We start from the raw sequence: 17,423 nt of genomic DNA, 5'->3' as shown, positions 1-17,423 counted from the left end.
ATCTGGTTGCAATCCCTCAGCCTGTTCGAACACAAATAAATTGTGGTTATTTCTCATACCATTTGGAGAACCGACACCAACACATTTTCTGCACCCCGTATCACACTATAAGCTGTTGGATGGTAATATCGATGCAGATGCAAGTAGCAAATGATGGTGGTGGTGGGCAGAAAGTTGGGGAAACCCAGCAAAGGTGTGACCTAAATTGGGTAACGCTTCAGCGCATCTCCCCCATAAACCCCAGCACAACATGGTACTCGTTCAGGCGATGGTGGCAGCTCCAGCAGCACTCAGCACACCCACAAACTGTTCACCACAGGGCCTGGCCGAGCTTCTCCAGCGACTCCTCAGCGGCCCCAGGCTCCAGTGCGGCCCATCACGCCACTAAATCCCCAGACTTACCCCACATCACCCCCCAAAGCTCGCTTAGGTCGCGCTAGTCCCCAATGCGGATGGGCTAGACCAACCTGGGCCGCGCTAGGCAATTCGACTCTTCCGATCCCCCAGGGCCACCCAACCATCAATTTCACACCTCTTTGGAGAAGTTCCACCAATTGATCCCTCGTCTCATCGGACAACTCTCCCCAATCAAGCCCAGCGCAGTCAAGTCAAGCCTCGACGGTTGGCCTGTCTTTCTCGTCCAACTAAGAACACAGGCCCCCCAGAATCGACGGTCCGTCGTCCCTATGCCGCCGTCTCTCCCCCAGTAACGACCCCAGCTGTTGGACGCCTTCACCTCCTCCTTGTCTTCCTCGGCCTCATACTACCGTTGTCTTGTCTTCCTTACCCTGTCATCCCCCGGTTGGCTCCTCTACTTTCCTCCGCCTTCATCTGACCACTCAGATCACGTCAACTCCCTTCGACTACCTCCGCAGTTTTCTCTCTTGAGCCCTTGCAGCCACTCATACTCGTCCAAGACCGTCAATCCCGCCGCTAGACCTGCCCCCAGATCGGCTTTCCACTTAGCTGCGGGTTACGGCTCGCAAAATGGCCTGCCGGTTCACTAACCAGTCCCGTGAGGGCGGCCTGTCATGGCCACAACCACAGGCGGCATGGGTTCTTGGTACGGCACAGACGATGGATCCCCAACCTGGTCTGATTGGGGAATGGCAATCCAGGGGCCGAGCTTGGGGAAACTGAGCATCTCTCCTCCTGGAGGATGGGGGGCCCGGTAGCGATTCTATTCCATGCTACTTTCTCATGCAACCTGTAGACATGGCATGAGACGCTGAAAGCCAGTCTGTCGGTACGACCTTGAGTTTGACTTGACGCGACTTTAAAAATACCCCAACCACCCCGTCCCCAGCTCACGCTTTTGCTCGGCCTTCCCTCTTCTCGATACGACTCTGCTCCAGGAGCTTGCCAATCGCCAACAATCTCAAGCAGCCCGGGAATTATTCAGCCATCATGTCTCACGACATCAGAACGGCCGCGCAGCCGAACGACGATATTCGTCTGGAGAAGGGCGCTGCTCACGTCAACCAGCTCAACGATGTAGCTCTTGACGACAAGGTCCTCAACTCGGAGGCCCAGCAGGCCACCGACGCCGAGCATAGCTTCGGCGTTTGGCAAGGTCTGCGGACATACAAGCGTGCTGCTTTCTGGTCTATCCGTAAGTCATAGCTTCATGCTATTGTCAGCAGGTGAGCAGGCCAACTAACGTGTTAAACACACAGTCATCTCGACCACCGTCATCATGGAGGGTTATGATGTGACTCTGATTGGTTCTTTCTACGGCTACCCGGCCTTCCGAGAGAAGTACGGCGAATGGCTCAACGACAAAGACAAATACCAAATCTCCTCCACCTGGCAACAGCGATTCAACTGTCTCGGTGCTTTGGCAAACATCGTCGGTGCCCTCTTGAACGGATGGCTCACCCCCAAGTTCGGCCACCGCTGGATTCTGATCGCATCTCTGGGATGGCTCACTGCCTTCATCTTCGTCGTCTTCTTCGCCCACAACATTGAGATCCAATTGCTCGGTCAGGTCCTGTGTGGTGTGCCCTGGGGTGTTTTCGCCACCACTGGTCCCGCCTACGCCGCCGAGGTCACTCCCCTGGCCATCCGTGGTTACCTGACCTCCTACGTCAACCTTTGCTGGTGCATTGGCCAATTCATTTCTGCCGGTGTTCTCAAGGGCCTGGTCAACAGACCGGATGAGTGGAGCTACAAGATTCCCTTTGCTGTTCAATGGGTGTGGCCCATTCCTCTGGCCATTGCCGCTTACTTGGCTCCCGAATCGCCCTGGCACCTTGTCCGTGCCGGCAAGCTTGAGGAGGCCAAGAAGTCATTGGAGCGACTTTCCGAACCCGAGCACAACGTAAACCACGACAACACCATTGCCATGATGGTCCACACCAACAAGCTTGAGATTCAGGAGCAGTCTGGCGCCAGCCTCTTCGACTGTTTCAAGGGCACGAACTTGCGCCGTACCGAGATTGCATGCATGGCTTTCCTGTCTCAAATCACCAACGGTGGCGCGCTATGCTACTCTGGATCCTTCTTCTTCCAACAGACCGGTATCTCTGCTGACGCCTCGTACGCCATCAGCTTGGGCGGTACCGGCATCGCCTTTGTGGGTACCATCATCTCTTGGTTCTACATTTACAAGCTTGGCCGCCGCACCATCTGGATTTGGGGTTTCGGCTTCCTCGTGCTCATCCTGTGGACCATCGGCTTCCTTTCCGTCGCCCCAAATCAGACGGATCCTATCATCTGGGCCCAGTCGCTGCTTTGCATTGTATGGCTCGGTGCCTACTCCATGTCCGTCGGCCCCATCGTTTACACGCTCGTCGCCGAAATCGGATCCACCCGTCTGCGAACCCAAACTGTCGTGTTGGCCCGTAGCACGTACTACGTCGGTAACATCATCTGTGGTGGTATTCTCCAGCCCAAGATGCTGGCACCCGGTGACTGGAATATTAAGGGCAAGACTGTAAGTGATTTTGAACCTATGTACGTGAGGCTCGTCAAAAGCTAATTCTATTTCTAGGCCTTCTTCTGGTCGGTCCTTGCTACCTTGACCTTTGTTTGGGGTTTCTTCCGTCTCTTCGAGACCAAGGGCCGCACTTTCGGCGAGATGGATGTCATGTTCCAGAAGCGTATCTCGGCCCGCAAATCGGCCAAGTACCAGCTCACCCAGGAGGAGGTTTTCTTGGCGGAGCAGACGCAAGACGTTCCCGGCCGGTCGGAGAAGATCTGATTTACCATCGGATCTACGATATGCAAGATACCCAAAACCGCCCTGCTTTAGGGTGTCTGTCATTTATTGCTACCTATACCAGGCGAGGAAGCTTTGCCATTTTGTAATGGCGTTGCATCTGAGCTAAGCTTGATACCTAATACCCAATATGGAGCTTCAATTTCCATTCCATTCATCTGAGACTTGAAATATGTGATTTTTAAATATGCACTCTACGTGATACAGCGAAGACTTGGAAGATTCACCAACGGGTAAGAGACATGGCAGCTAAATATGAGATGACCTATGGCAGAATCAAAAACTTACCTTCTAGACTACTTCTTCGTCAACGGTTCGAATATCTCGAGACTGTAATCTTTCAGGCACTCTTTATCACACAACTGAAGCAGCTACTCCCTACTTGGTTTTATGAGCCAAAGTCAACCCAATGTCACTGATTCCTCAAACAGTTAATCATTCCATTTGTTACTTGTTAACCCATCCAAGGTGTGTCTGCTTCTATTTACATTGATTTACTGTGATTTACTGTTGTATCCACTGTTGTAGCTAAGCTATATACGCTTCCCATCTAACCCTCTAGCGGAAGAATATCAATAGCAGGAGTCTCATATACATCCCAGTTGTCCGATGCCTTGGGATTTCCAAACGGCATGAGAGCAGCAATTCGCATCTTATACGTCCCGGGAGGAATCTGGGTGCCATTCGCCAGTCGCCCCAGCCACCACAGCTGGGTACCAGGCAAGCCACTAATGTGTCTGGGCATGTCACGGATGGGCAGGGTGATCAAGTCGTTGGGGTCGTCTTCACCGGGGTCGATGTAGGGCCTCGTGTCCGCTCCAGTCCAGCTCGTCGCCGCTCCGATGAAACCCGCCTCGCCGGCGACGGGAGGGTACTTCCAGTCTCGCTCTTTCCACGACGCCTCGAAAATGTCCCATCTGAGCTCTCTCGTGGCGAACTTCGTTCGGACCCAGAGGCGAGGAAAGTCTTGGGCCTCGATTTCGAGGTTGAGAGTGAAGTTGGACTTTTCGGAAATGGGTATTTTGCTTGGGGTAGATGTGAGTTCAGGCCAGCCAAACGGGTAATCGAATATTGAGCCGACGTCCTTGTGCAGGTCGGCGGCCAGTCCCAGGTATGGCACACCAAGGGTTTCGCCATTGCTGCCCTTGATCAAGACTTTGCCACTGTATATGGGTAGCTGGGCAGGGTCGACGCCGTGGTTCTCGGGATACTTGAAGTTGAACTGCACGGATTTTGTCTCTCCTGGCTGGATAGTCACTACACGAGGAAACGATATTTGAGGGTTGAGCGAGACGCCGATTTGAGATCCCCAATTGTCCATGCCGCCAGATTCCTGCTGCTCGAAAGAGTACGACACTGGTGTAGAGCCCTTGTTGACGATATCGACTGGGTGGTAACGACTGAAGTGAAGTGTATCGTTGAGTGCGAATTTGGCAAAAGACAAAGCTGTCTCGTACTCAAGGACCTTGGTGGCGTTTATTAGACCAGTACCAACCTGTGCAACAGGTGCGAATGGAGTACCTTCGTCATCTTCAAGTCGGCGGTAAGTCCACTTGAGGGCATCTCCAGAAGCGATCAACCGCATCGCAAGGCTCTTGGCCCACTCAGGCCCGTGAGTGCTACGACCGCCAAACTTGCTTACGTAGAGAGCTGCGATGCCGGCGACATACGGGCAGGACATTGACGTTCCACTGAGAGTTACGTATCCGCCGCCAATGTACGAACTGAAGATGTCTCCTCCGGGAGCCGCAACGTCGGCCTTGATGAAGAGGTCATTTGTGGGGCCCCTGGACGTGGTAGCACTGATAGCACCACCCCTTTCCTTATTGTCGATACCGACGATATGAGAAGAAGGTCGGTCAGCGAAGTCTGCAGTCACCTTACCACCCGCCCTGATCGTACCAATGATGGCGTTAGCAACGCTGGCCTCCACCATGGCGATGCGGCTGCTTGTCTCTCCTGTGTTTGGTCTCACTAACGGCAGATCGTTGCTGTAGAATATGACGTGAGAGGCATTAAATGGGGCGAGGTTGCGCTGCTGTTGGTAATAGCTGCAGCTTCCGTGTTGCACGAGAGCAACGACGCCAGTAAGATCGGGGGTGCCAACCGGAAGAGCATCACAAGCCTCGCCAGGCTTGCTGTTGTTGAGGCTCAGGGGAACGATGGGCCAATCCTTGACTTCGGACGGGTACCAGTCCCGAAGAGCCATGTAGGCCACACGAGTTTCGTTGGACTGACCGTCCAAACTAAACACGCCCCTGAAGGAAGAAGCCGCAATCACATCGGCCTCGACAGAAGCCACCGCCACAACGTGCTCGCCAGACGATCCGGTTCCGGCTGCAAAAGCTCCAGCGCCGCCATTGTTTCCCGCGGAGATTGTAACAACAACCCCGTTTTCCACAAGCCTAGACGCAACTACAGCCCAGGCATTATCACTGAAACCATTGATGCTGCCGACGGAGCACGTTATGATGTCGACCTGTAACGAAGCGTGTAAGCAGAAATCGATTGCCAGAACCTTTTTTTTTTAACTTACGCCCGCATCATAGGCCATGAGAAAGGCCTCTATGAGAGTGTCTTCATCCGTACCGTCGAGAAAGCCGAACACCTTGTACGCATATAGGGTTGCCTCGGGAGCCACTCCAGTGAGACTGCGCTGTGTCAGATATGAACTCTCGGGCTGGAAAGACTCCAACCGGCTGGGCATACCTGCTACTATTTCCAGCAACGATGCCGGCGACGTGGGTCCCATGTCCTATCTCGTCCAATGGATCATCGTCTGGCTGTTTTACTTGGCCATTATTCGGCCAACCTGAGAGTTCTGTCAGCCTCTTCTAATGAGTAGAACAGAACAGAGCTCTAATCACATACCACTCTCCCCAACAAAGTCGTATCCTCCCTCGACCTTGAAGCCCTGTCCAAAACCACCGCCAAGCTAGAGAAGATTATTAAATAGCCTCTCCGCGCTTTGAAACACTAGCGATGCTTACCGCTTCATGTGTATACCAGACGCCAGTGTCGACAACGGCAACCTTGGCGCCCTTGCCCAGTATACCCGCAGCATGTAGTTTGTCAACGCCAGTCATGCGATGGATGTTATAGTCAATGGCAGTAGCTTTCTCTGTAAAGGATGCAAGAGGGGTGCCGGGAGCTAGTCTATACTTTCGCCCTTGCCATACTTGTTTGACGGGCTCAAGCGCCTGGAGTGTGTCGATGTTGTCCACATCAGTCTCGACAGCCGCACCAGTAAAGATCTCGCTCTTGAATAACCGGACGACCTTGGCGCCGCGCTGATTGGCAATGTTGTCGGCAACGGCAGATGCGTCGGCTCCCTTGGTGATGTAGGCAGTCAGCAAGTTGCCGTAGATTCGTCTGAGCGAAACAAACCTTGTTGAATTCAACAATGAAGCGCTTCGGCTCGATCATCGTCTTGTTTGTAGCCGTCTCTGTAGCATTGTCATCGGCCCGGCGTATCGAGTGGTGGTCTCCCAGCGCGGCAGCGCCGACCACGCCACAGGCCGCAAGGAGGAGACTAGACAGACGCATCTTGGGTTATCGTGCGCCTGACTGTTAGGTACGGATTGCAAAGACCGCTAAGGATGATTTGTTCTCATAGATTCCAAGTCATGGGAATATTGTAAACCCATTATATACGGCCTGCATTCCATATTCTACGCCTCATCTTGGTGATCTAATTCTCATGTACAACGCGTCCAGTATGACCTGCATTAGACGATGCAAGGCCCATCACAATTTGTTCGTATTCCCGCACTGCGATCCTACTAAAAGCATGGGATGGACGGCAAGGGCGCACATCCAATAACCTTGGCACGGCCGATCGTGTTCCTGTTGGAAATTCCCTAGGTCGCACAAGGCATTCATGGGCACTTCGTACATGCACAGCAAATTAACTGGCCACGCGAGAGACACGCTTCGAGCCACCAAAGTCGCGTGCTTTTGCCATGTGTACGCAGTAAGCTGACATGGCCCGATTCGCAGCTAAGCTCGCGTACTTCAGCCCAGTACGGCGGCCCCATGAACAATGTAACCTTATCTGGCCTTTTGTTTTGGCCTCCTGCAGCATGCGCCCCTTGGCGCTGCATCCTCTTGGTCAACATGCTTGGCACGGGAGATGCTAATCGGGATGCGGCAACCGGTGCGGAACGGCTGTTGAACATGGATAAGATACGTGTTTGGCCATTGGGATGACGTGAATATCAATAGCGCCAACTCATCGGCATCATGAGCGATGATATGAATGTGTCAATGGCGAAGACTATATCGGCCACGGCACCAGTTGCAAGGGTCTACTACATCCCCCGATCGATAGCAATGAATTAAAGGGATCTGAAGGCCAGTTTCGTCGTAAGTGATTACCAACTTTTCCACACTTTTGCTATTTCAAGTCCTATGCGGTATAATGTTCGTCTGAGACTGATCCCCCCGCAAACCGTGACATGAGCGCAAAGCTTAGTCCAAAACCGTCAGACATCGGCTTAGCTTACCATTAGGTCATGCCACCAGACGGCACAACTGACTTTTTGACATGAAGAGGGAAAGGCCGAGGGCACGCCGTATCTGTCGGTGGAACTGTCTGTTGGGTCGAGGGCTTCTTAGCAGATTAGGGCGTACTGGTAGTAGGCTGTAAAGATAGTTCAATCAATTCGCCATCAATCTTTTCACCCTACCCATCGATATCGTTTCCTTCTTACGTTATTGTGCGCCCAAGATTGAGATGGCTACGATTTTGCCCCTCCTGGTTGGCCAGGAAGCTACACCCAATGAACCCTACCATGAGCATAATAGCAGTCTAATTGAGAGCTCTCATTGTGTCCGCCTACTCTAGCCTTTGTGTCTAGAGCAGATTTGAGGAGAAGAAGAGGGGGGGCTTGGTGAGAGCCAATGACAAGAGGAGCTCGATGCTCTGTCTGGGAAGTTAGGTTAAGCTTTGGGTTGATCAGCGTCAGATCCAGGATGAAGGCTCGACAAACGGAGTCAGAAACTTTCCGAAGGAGACAACATCCATACGATTCGCTTCTCCACCGTCCACAAACAAGATCGGTATCGTTCATTGACAGGTCTTTTCGCCCTGCCCCTTGCCTGTTTCAAAACTTTATCAATACTCCGATGGGAGGGCTATCGAGTCTGCCGAGGGGGTTATCCCGTGCAGGTCGAACAGCTAGTCGACCAGTCAACTGATGGCAATCTCACCCTTCGCGGCCAACTCACGTTTACTAGCGCCCATCGACTACCACATCTGTCAAAAGCGCCGCTTCTTATGCTTTTTCAAACAAACGTTTCCCGCCGCACCATTCTCCTTCTGCGGCTCTCCACCCTCGCCGCGCTAGTGTCCGTTATGAACTCTTGAGAACCATTCAGCGACGAGTATCACAGCCAGGACCTAATCTTAACCCTACTAAGCGCTTGGCGGGGCGGATGATCTTCAGGGCCATCTAGGCACCGGCTCTCTAGATTCAGGAACAGTGGCGAGATTTCGACTCCATGCTTGCCGTGATCCGAGCGTGCCCCTGGCCTGACTGCCGAACCCTTGCCCCCAGGTCTTGGATAGGATAAGCTTCCCAAACCAGGTTGGGCAACCGGTAACGTTTGCCGATGGGAAAAGTGACTGGTGAACCGAGTCCTCGAACCGGTCAGTGCATGGCCACGACCGTCAAAAGTTTCAGAGGTCACCCACGGGGGGCTCCGTCATGACAGGGGCTATAGTATAGCCGGGAGGTGCGATTCATTATTGCTAAATAGGTGCCCATATACCTGTTCGTTCTGTCGATCTGCAAATCATTGACATGACAACTGACACACATCCGTCAAACCACAATTACAAATCCATCATGACAAGAGAGCAATGAGCGAGATCGAGCTCATCAGCGCAGCGCCGCCCCCGCCTGGGGTGATACCCAACTTCGAGAACCCCACCGATTCCCTCGTGCCCCAGGTTCTCATCGTCGCCATCGTGCTGAACTTTCTGGCCATCGTCTTCTGTGCCATCCGTCTCTACACCGTCCGCGTCGTGATACACCGTCACCAGCTCGACGATGACTTCATCTTCGTGGCCTTGATATTTGCCACTGCCTACTCCGCCATCCAGGTCTACGAGACCCGGAAGGGCGCGGGCCATCACATATGGGACGTGTCCAAGGCGGATGCCATTTTTTTCCACAAGTTAAGCATGATCGATCTCGCCGCCTACAGCCTGTCGATTCTCTTCACGAAAGCCTCCATTATCGTCTTCTATCTTCGATTCCCTCTCAAAAAGGTCGTTCGTGTCGTCGTGTATTTCGTCATGTTCGCGACAGTGGCGTACTCGGCTGCTGGAGCACTCGCGTGGGTGTATCTCTGCACGCCGATGGCAAAGATATGGGAGCCAGAACTGCCCGGGACGTGTGTCGACCGCGCGATGTGGTGGCTTATGCTTGCCGTCAGCAATGTCGCTACTGACCTCGCTATCCTACTGCTGCCGATATGGATCCTATCACCGTTGTCTCTACGCCTCGTTAAAAAGATCGAGATGACAGTCTTTTTAATGGCCGGAGGATTGTAAGCCAGCCTTGCGCGTTTCCCCAACTTCAGGAGTGAGAGAGTGAATGCTGATTGGTTGTGTTTAAACTTTAGTGTTATCGGACCTAGCATCGCCCGAATGGTCATGATCCCAATAGGCTTTAACAATACTGACTTTACCTGGACTGCGTCAATCAGTATCATCTGGTGGTACGTACTACTCCTCTTTCTTGTCCTCGGATACAGCGGCAACAGAAACTGATCTAGTAAACAGTGTGGTCGAAGCCAACTTTGGCATCATCTGCACCTGTCTCCCGTTCCTGAAGGCATTCATGAAGCACGTTGCTCCCAAGATCTCGAAGCGGTTCGCAGTGAACGACGAACCCCCTTCCCCAACAGTCTTCGACAGGGCCGCGGCGCTGGCGAGCATGCCACATGCACCCAAAGCCACTCGGCAAAAGAGTTTCGGGCGCCAGGCTGTTGATGATGTGCCGGATGTGCAAACAGTGCGCAACTGGCCACTCAAAAATGAAGAGCCGTTTGACTATGTGCGTTACTCAGATGGTATATCGATCAAGAGAATGCCATCCGATCCCATGTCGCCTCGACCCATAAAGCCTGTCGATGCGGCGGAGATGGTCTGACATGGATGACCACCGAGAAAGACGGTCTTTGTGTTACCGTCTGCTGGCGTACTCCGTATATCACCCATCTTTGATGTGCTCCTCCCAAGAGGGTGCCCACGAATGAGGGAATGTACTTCACAACCAAGCGTGAGTCGTGTCGTGATCCGATGCAATGATAGAGCTCATGCTAACGGAATCTATTCAGACTGAAATGATGTGTCACTGGAACGTTCCATTTGACGCGAGGAGTATGCGCTTGAAATCGGTACACAGGAAGTCCATGTCCACGTCGGCGCCGGGCTATGTAACCCCCGCTTATGTCCGGTATCCCGCCGGCACGGCCTGTGACACATACGGCAACGCAGATCGGCCCACAACCTGCAGCGTAGCTTGGCGGGTGGGTCGCTGATCTAACTAAACGCTTGGTGGTGTCGGTTGATGATGTTGGAGAGCTCGGGGGATGTATGATACACCTATCATCCAGCATGTAGCAACATGTTTGTGTAAAGTCCAGCGAACCGGACACGTACATATCATTAATGACAAATATCAAAGTCAATCAAGCTTAACATTCATCCCACAGGCTAAACGACTAAGTTGTTTTACGTCCATGATGCTAGCCAATATGGATGAGGGAATGACAAAAGGTCTGTGTGCTTACGGCCCTTGTCTGATCACGGTGGAGACTTCGGCGCCGAAGTTTTTTTTGATAACATTTCATGATCGACCCTTGGGTACCCGCCAGGCCAAATTTCTATGAAAAGTGACATTCGGCAGCGGCGCTCACATAACCGCCGAGGCCGCCGAGGCCGACAAGAGTCATCACCGGCCACCCCCTAGACTAACAACCAACATCGGCCCCGGGCAAAAATCCCTTCACAAGGCTCAATCTAAGCACTAAACGGGATATTGCATCATAATAGCACGCATGCGATCTGACACAATTGGTCGTCTTGCCCTGTCGGTCTTAACCGGAAACCGATTTACCATGCTGAATACCCTGCGAAATGGGAAAAGGGGCGGTAGAGGGAGCCCACTTTAGCCTGGTCTGATGGATGGGGATCACGGCGCGGGCCTGGAACGTGGGACCGGCTGACGCCTTTCATGTTTTTTCTCTTCGTCCGGGTTTTCATTTACAAAATCTCTAAGGGGGGGCTTGAATACTTAGTCTCGTCTTTCCCGGATCACGCTGTCATGGCTTTTGGCATTCACTCTCCATCAAATGCTTATATGATCATTCGATATTCAAGGCTTTTGTCAACTCTTTCTTAATATCTATCATACGACCGTTTTTTAGTAGCCCGACAGGGTGGACCACACAACAGAGAAGAAAAAAAAAAATCAATAGCAGCAATGCCGAATCGAGACCACTTAGCGTCTCCGGCGGACTCTCAAGTCACCATGACAGACCCGCAGATCTTTAACCCGGATCCCAAGGCCGACGGAGGCCAGAACAAGACGGGTTACTCGTCGGACGGGCATGGTTCTACTACACAGCCTGCTGGTGACCTGGAGAAGGCTGCGAAGCCGTCGTTCCCCGGCGGCGACGCGCCAGACGGCGGCATAGTCGCTTGGCTTGTCGTTCTTGGCGCTTGGTGTACTTCGTTCTGTAGTTTTGGTTGGGTTAATAGTGAGTTGCATCGCGCGAAACCTTGCGTTGAGCCTCATGTGCTAATGTGGTGTGACAGGTATCGGAGCGTTCCAGGAGTATTACCAGAATGAACTCTTGAGCAACTACTCGCCCAGCACCATTTCTTGGATTCCTTCGCTCCAAATTTTCTTCATGATGGCTATGGTCAGTACTTCTTATTTGTCATTCGGTATTTGGCGCTGACGTTAAGAACAGGGCCCCATCATCGGTCAGATTTACGACCACTACGGCCCCCGGTGGCTCATCCGCGTCGGCAGCATCCTTCACGTCTTCGGCCTGATGATGACTTCCCTTTCGACGCAGTACTACCAGATCCTCCTCGCCCAAGGAATCTGCTCCGCAATCGGTGTCTCCGCCATTTTACAGCCGTCAATGAACGTCATCCACGGCTGGTTCAACGTCAAGCGCGGTGCGGCCTTTGGACTCCTTTCTACCGGCTCCAGTATCGGCGGTATCATATTCCCGATCATGGTCACTAGGCTCATCAAGCGGGTTGGGTTTCCTTGGGCCATGAGGACTTGCGCTTTCATGATCCTCGGCTTGCTGATTGTGGCAAACCTGACCGTGAAGGCGAACCACCCGCCTCGCCCGCAAAAGTTCACCCGCGAGCAGCTCCTTCGCCCTTTCAAGGAGTTTGAGTTTGTCTGCCTGGTTATCGGGTTCTTCCTCTTCACTTACGGAATCTTTGTCCCGATCAACTATATCCAGGTTCAAGCCCTCGAGATGGGCATGAACCCCAACCTGGCACAGTATCTCGTTGCCATACTTAACGCTGGCAGTCTCTTCGGGCGCATTTTCTCCGGTATAATGGGCGACAGGATTGGCAAGTACAACATCTTTGTGGTCGTCTGCTACTTGACGACCGTTTGGATGCTTGCGCTCTGGATTCCGGCCAAGACGGACGGCGCGTTGATTGCGTTTGCCGTCCTGTTCGGATTCTGCTCCGGCGCGTATGTGTCGCTGGTTGCGCCGCTGGTCGCCGCCATCTCGCCGTTCCAGGAGATTGGGTTCCGCACCGGAATCACGTTCCTCACTAACTCGATTGGAGGATTGACGACAAACCCTATCAACGGCGCGATCCTTTCCGGCCCGAGCGGGTGGGTTGGAATCAAGGTCTTCTCGGGCGTGTTTTGCTTCGCGGGGACAACGTTCATCTTGCTCGCAAGGATGCACCGCACTGGATGGAAGGTCTTTGTTGCATTTTAAAAGGCCAGGTCTGAGAAAGTGGTGATGAATGGGCGGCATTAGGCGGGTTTTGTTTAGGCATTGGAATTGGCATATTGCATCATAGACATCTCCCATTCTGTACTTATACCCTCTCCAGCTAACTTATATCTAATATCTGGAATGGCATAGTTATGCCCATGATCTAGGACTGGCTTTCGAATCTCAAAGAACTGTGTTTTTCATAGCTGACAGCTTTCTCGTCTGCCACAGGCTACCTTGGCTAACGTGTGTCTTGCTGTATTGCCAGCTTTCCAAACTTGAATTTCGCAACATGCGAGCAGCCAACAAAGCTTTCTTGAAGAGGTCATAGGAATATGTGGACCAAAAGTCTTCTCATGAAAAACAGTAATGAAGCTACTCGCCAGCGACTGCAATACAGTCATCTACATACATACGAACCCAAATGTTATGTTCATATTATGCCAGATTTGAATTCAGTGTTATCTTGAACCCGTAAAGTGTTTTGCGCTACTTCTCCTTTCCGTTCAATAATATTTCTGGCGTAAGGGCACATCGTACGCGCTCTCCGCTCCTGCAGCTTCATCGACTTTTCTTGGGCGAGACCAAAGTCTACATATGTTGATGTCTTACCGTGGATCTGACATGCTTGTACAGAGGGTTTTTAATGTTAAATTTGATGGACTTCCCCGGCTGTCGTTAGAAACCGCGGTACCAAGGCCTGACAAAACTTTGAGAAGCGTGTTTTACATAATAAGAGAAAGGGCTCTGGCGGACTTCAAGTACGTGACGAGTAAGCGAGAGAAGCTCGCTTCCTCTCATTTTTGTCAACGATATCTATATTGAAGCCCCAAGAATCGCTTCGAATACTTTATACCCTATCAGCCGTTAGGACAACATTTCGCCCCATCAAGTCCCCCATTTCAAACGCTCGAACGATGATATTGCCACCCGCCCCCTTTCATCATAGAGTGCCTCACAAGGCAGGCCACCACGATGAGTTAATTACAGCAATCTTCTATAGCTACCTCATATTTGGCCTCCTGAGCTACGCTTGCATCACCAAGCTTCGAATTACAAGCCTACCGGATTGGTATTACTACACCAAACGCGACGCCAAATCCAAAGTCTTTCTTGGGCTATGGTATTTTGTTGTGCCTCTTTTATGGCCTCCAGCCCTTCCGCTCTGGCTCCTCATTGTGCTACGGAATAGACACTGGACTTACCTCAACAGCAGTGCAGACGCAACGAAGAGTGAAGGAGGCAAAACGGGATTGCAGAGAGAAGATACTAGCGGACAGAAGTGCGAGGGACGTCCACTGGATGACGAGAATATCTCTTTGAGTGAATGAAGTACAGTGAATGGGCAGGAGTTGGTCGATGTTCTAGAGTGGAACATGTCTCGGATTTCGCAAGAATCAGGTCACAAGGCTTTGGAGAAGAACCCCGAGAAAGGCAGCGACGACCACACGGGACCTGAAGCGTTGCTTGGGGGGTCATGGGAGGGCGCAGGATACTTGAGAGATCAATGGACATTGCCTACAACATCGGAGCGTGGGGGCTGGGAGCTGCAACGGCTTCGAGGAGGAGTTAATTAATGGCGGTAATGGACTTCAAGATATTGCTTTTGTATGTAGTAGTTTGGTGTACGCAGTAAATTGAAATACTGATCTCTTTGCGTGAGGATAGGCTGGCGTAGTTATATCCCTAACTTGAATACAATGTAAGGCCTTACCTACTAAACCTGGTAGACTTCATTGCTATTTAGAAGGCCAGACGAGCCTCTAAATATACTTTTCGGTCACCGTATCAGTCATTACTTTACTCCAGAGTAGCAAAAAGGGATCAACAGCGTCAAACATCAAAAACACTGCGCCGAGGGGGAATCGAACCCCCGGCTCCCCGACGCTGCTTGATGGCAACGGAGAATTTTACCACTAAACCATCGGCGCTTGTGATTGGTAGATCTGAATTTATTCCAACTTAAGTGGAGATACGCTTTGCCTACGCGTGGATCAATGCTTGGAGTTCACGACATCCTCAGAGAAGGTCACCCCTGACTGCTGGATTCTTTAAACAACCTAATAAGTCCTTTGGAACGATAATAAGAACAATGATTCTCACGAATCATGATTTTAATATTAATGTATAAAATAACAGAGATGTGAAGTTTGTATTTGACCATCGCAACACAATGAAAACGAAGCTTGAGCCTAACTACATGGATTTTAGCCAACGTAGTATCCTGTTCAATTAGAAAGAATCCCTCTTCTCTACGAAGACATCTAGGCCATTCTGAACAACGAAAAACGTGGCATGAGCCTTCAGTGGGCGATCCATATTTACCAGCTTAAAACTGAAGTCCCTGAGTAACCTAGGCACTACCTTATTGATCTCCAATAACGCCAGGTTACGTCCTATGCAAACGTGGCTGCCTCCTCCAAACTGTCAAACAAATCAGTAACTGCTCCGTTGCCATTACAAGTTAGCTTACCTGGAACATGTATCTCTCCATTCTCTTTGATTCGTCAATGGTTGTCATCCATCGTTCTGGACGGTACACATCGGCATCACTGCCAAAAGTCGCCTTGTCTCGATGCAAGACCCATCCGTTAACCGCAACTTCTGTACCGCCAGGAAAGAAGTGGCCGTCGAACTCGGCACCTTCTGGAGGGACAACCCGGGTGATGTTGAGTCCCACGGCAGGCCGCACGCGCATTGCCTCCTTGAGGCAAGCCTGAAAATATTGTAACCTCTGAGCCTCTGTCCATGAAATGTTGCCGGTTGGTGGAATATCGCCTGATTTGACGGCGGTCACAATCTCGTTGACAAGTTTGGTGTGAATGTGCGGTGCGGACAGTACATGCCAGAATAATGACTGCATAGTAGACGCTGTCGAGTCTGAGCCAGCGAATCTGTTCAGGTTAGCTCAGACTCCCTTTGCAAAAGCAACTCAACGGGTTAAAGTGTCCACTCACATGGCTCCGTGAGCAACGGCAAAGACGTCACCCTCCGTGAACTTCTCTGGATCCTTCAAGTGACCCTTGATCAAGCTTGCCAACAGGTCCTGCCTTCCATCGCCGTTCCGCAACATACCTTCGCTATCCTTGTCAAACGGCCGCCTTCTGTCCATCTCGCTCAAGGCAATTCGCGTAATGGGTGCATTTCTGGTGTCATAACTAGGGAACAGCTTCCACAGCGGGTTCCGACGAAGTATGAAATCTACCCAAGGGACCTGTCCGACAATCCCATTGTACGCTTGAGAACGATCTATGGTTGCGATTGCATCTTCCACGTCCTTGCCTTCAGCCAGAAATCCGAAACTTCGTGAAAAAGCAACTTCCCCAAGAACGTCGAACGCGAAGTAATGTAGCCATGCACCTAAATCAACAGGATTCCTAGCTCTGCGGCCGGTGGAATCTATTGTGAAAGCGTCTAGCTTCGTCATCAACAGATCAATGGTGTCGTCGATGAAGGGGCTTAATTGTTGCATTGCCGCGATGCTGTAGGGCACGTTGGCAACCTTCTTTTTGCGTGCATGAGCCTCCTCATTGACTTCAGTAAATATGTCCGGATTCTCTGGTGGCGGGAAAACTGCGTAGAACCCTGTCTTGTAAAAGCGTTTTCCAGCACTCAAGACATGTCGAGCCAGGTCCGGTGAAGCCAGGGAGACCTCATTCGGTGCGATGCGTACCACTGGGCCATACTTGCGATGTAAGGCTATGTGGTGGAGGTTTGAGCGGCCCGATGAGGTGATAATAACTTTCCAGAGACGAGTGATCGATGCAAGGAATGGGCCTGGGTAGCGGCGAAGAGGGGAGAGATAGCGGGTACGCAGGATATGCCCTAGCAGGACCAGAGGTAGAAGAACTGGCCAGTAGCGCAGGATCAGGAGAGCGGCCGTTTCGGAGTATGTGTGGCCAGCACCGTTCGAGTCAAGGAACTCGAGACGAGAATTCATGATTGGCTATACTGATGTCTTGCGCCTAGAGGGAGCTCAAATACCTGCAAGAGTATAGAGCCGTAACAGACAGTTGTACTGGTGGTAAAGGATGCCACGACTCAGTGCTCCAGGAACAATTGGTCGACCATAGATAATGATGGCGGGCAGGCAGGGAGATTTCATTACAATTTAGCTAGAAGCCCGAAAAAGTGTCTTTGCTACTGGAGCAAACGATCCAATACATATATGAGACTTGAACCTCGTATCATTCTAAGACATGAT

The 17,423-nt window shown here is 51.7% G+C and overlaps 5 protein-coding genes across 5 annotated transcripts, besides 1 other annotated feature; 3 read left to right on the top strand and 2 right to left on the bottom strand.

Annotated features, from left to right (window-relative positions):
- Positions 1–1,407: 1,407 nt before the first annotated feature.
- On the top strand, positions 1,408–3,202 carry CTRU02_210584 (alpha-glucosides permease mph2 3; the record flags this gene model as incomplete). Its single annotated transcript, XM_036731023.1, has 3 exons — positions 1,408–1,612; positions 1,677–2,935; positions 2,993–3,202. The coding sequence occupies 3 exons, from the start codon at positions 1,408–1,410 to the stop codon at positions 3,200–3,202; spliced, it is 1,674 nt and encodes a 557-aa protein (XP_036577318.1).
- A 568-nt stretch (positions 3,203–3,770) lies between these two features.
- On the bottom strand, positions 3,771–6,766 carry CTRU02_210583 (serine endopeptidase; the record flags this gene model as incomplete). The annotated part of the gene is made up of 6 exons (XM_036731022.1): positions 3,771–5,699; positions 5,757–5,871; positions 5,930–6,032; positions 6,092–6,155; positions 6,211–6,552; positions 6,608–6,766. 6 exons carry the CDS (start codon positions 6,764–6,766, stop codon positions 3,771–3,773), a joined length of 2,712 nt encoding a protein of 903 aa, XP_036577317.1.
- Positions 6,767–9,083: 2,317 nt separating this feature from the next.
- On the top strand, positions 9,084–10,380 carry CTRU02_210582 (uncharacterized protein; the record flags this gene model as incomplete). Its single annotated transcript, XM_036731021.1, has 3 exons — positions 9,084–9,775; positions 9,851–9,946; positions 10,011–10,380. 3 exons carry the CDS (start codon positions 9,084–9,086, stop codon positions 10,378–10,380), a joined length of 1,158 nt encoding a protein of 385 aa, XP_036577316.1.
- A 1,335-nt stretch (positions 10,381–11,715) lies between these two features.
- CTRU02_210581 (monocarboxylate) lies at positions 11,716–13,219 on the top strand (the record flags this gene model as incomplete). Its single annotated transcript, XM_036731020.1, has 3 exons — positions 11,716–11,992; positions 12,051–12,157; positions 12,209–13,219. 3 exons carry the CDS (start codon positions 11,716–11,718, stop codon positions 13,217–13,219), a joined length of 1,395 nt encoding a protein of 464 aa, XP_036577315.1.
- Positions 13,220–15,113: 1,894 nt separating this feature from the next.
- Positions 15,114–15,185: a sequence feature (Short protein (CTRU02_210580, KAL0933781.1) was converted to a misc_feature.).
- A 266-nt stretch (positions 15,186–15,451) lies between these two features.
- Positions 15,452–17,159, bottom strand: CTRU02_210579 (cytochrome p450 oxidoreductase; the record flags this gene model as incomplete). Its single annotated transcript, XM_036731019.1, has 3 exons — positions 15,452–15,643; positions 15,693–16,113; positions 16,177–17,159. The coding sequence occupies 3 exons, from the start codon at positions 17,157–17,159 to the stop codon at positions 15,452–15,454; spliced, it is 1,596 nt and encodes a 531-aa protein (XP_036577314.1).
- Between the last annotated feature and the right edge of the window lie 264 nt (positions 17,160–17,423).

The sequence above is a fragment of the Colletotrichum truncatum genome (assembly GCF_014235925.2).
Source record: "Colletotrichum truncatum strain CMES1059 chromosome Unknown Contig_0007, whole genome shotgun sequence".
In the NCBI taxonomy this organism is placed as follows: Eukaryota; Fungi; Ascomycota; class Sordariomycetes; order Glomerellales; family Glomerellaceae; genus Colletotrichum; species Colletotrichum truncatum.
The sequence above is the reverse complement of the archived record's forward strand: the minus strand, read 5'-3'. Positions and strand labels throughout refer to the sequence as shown.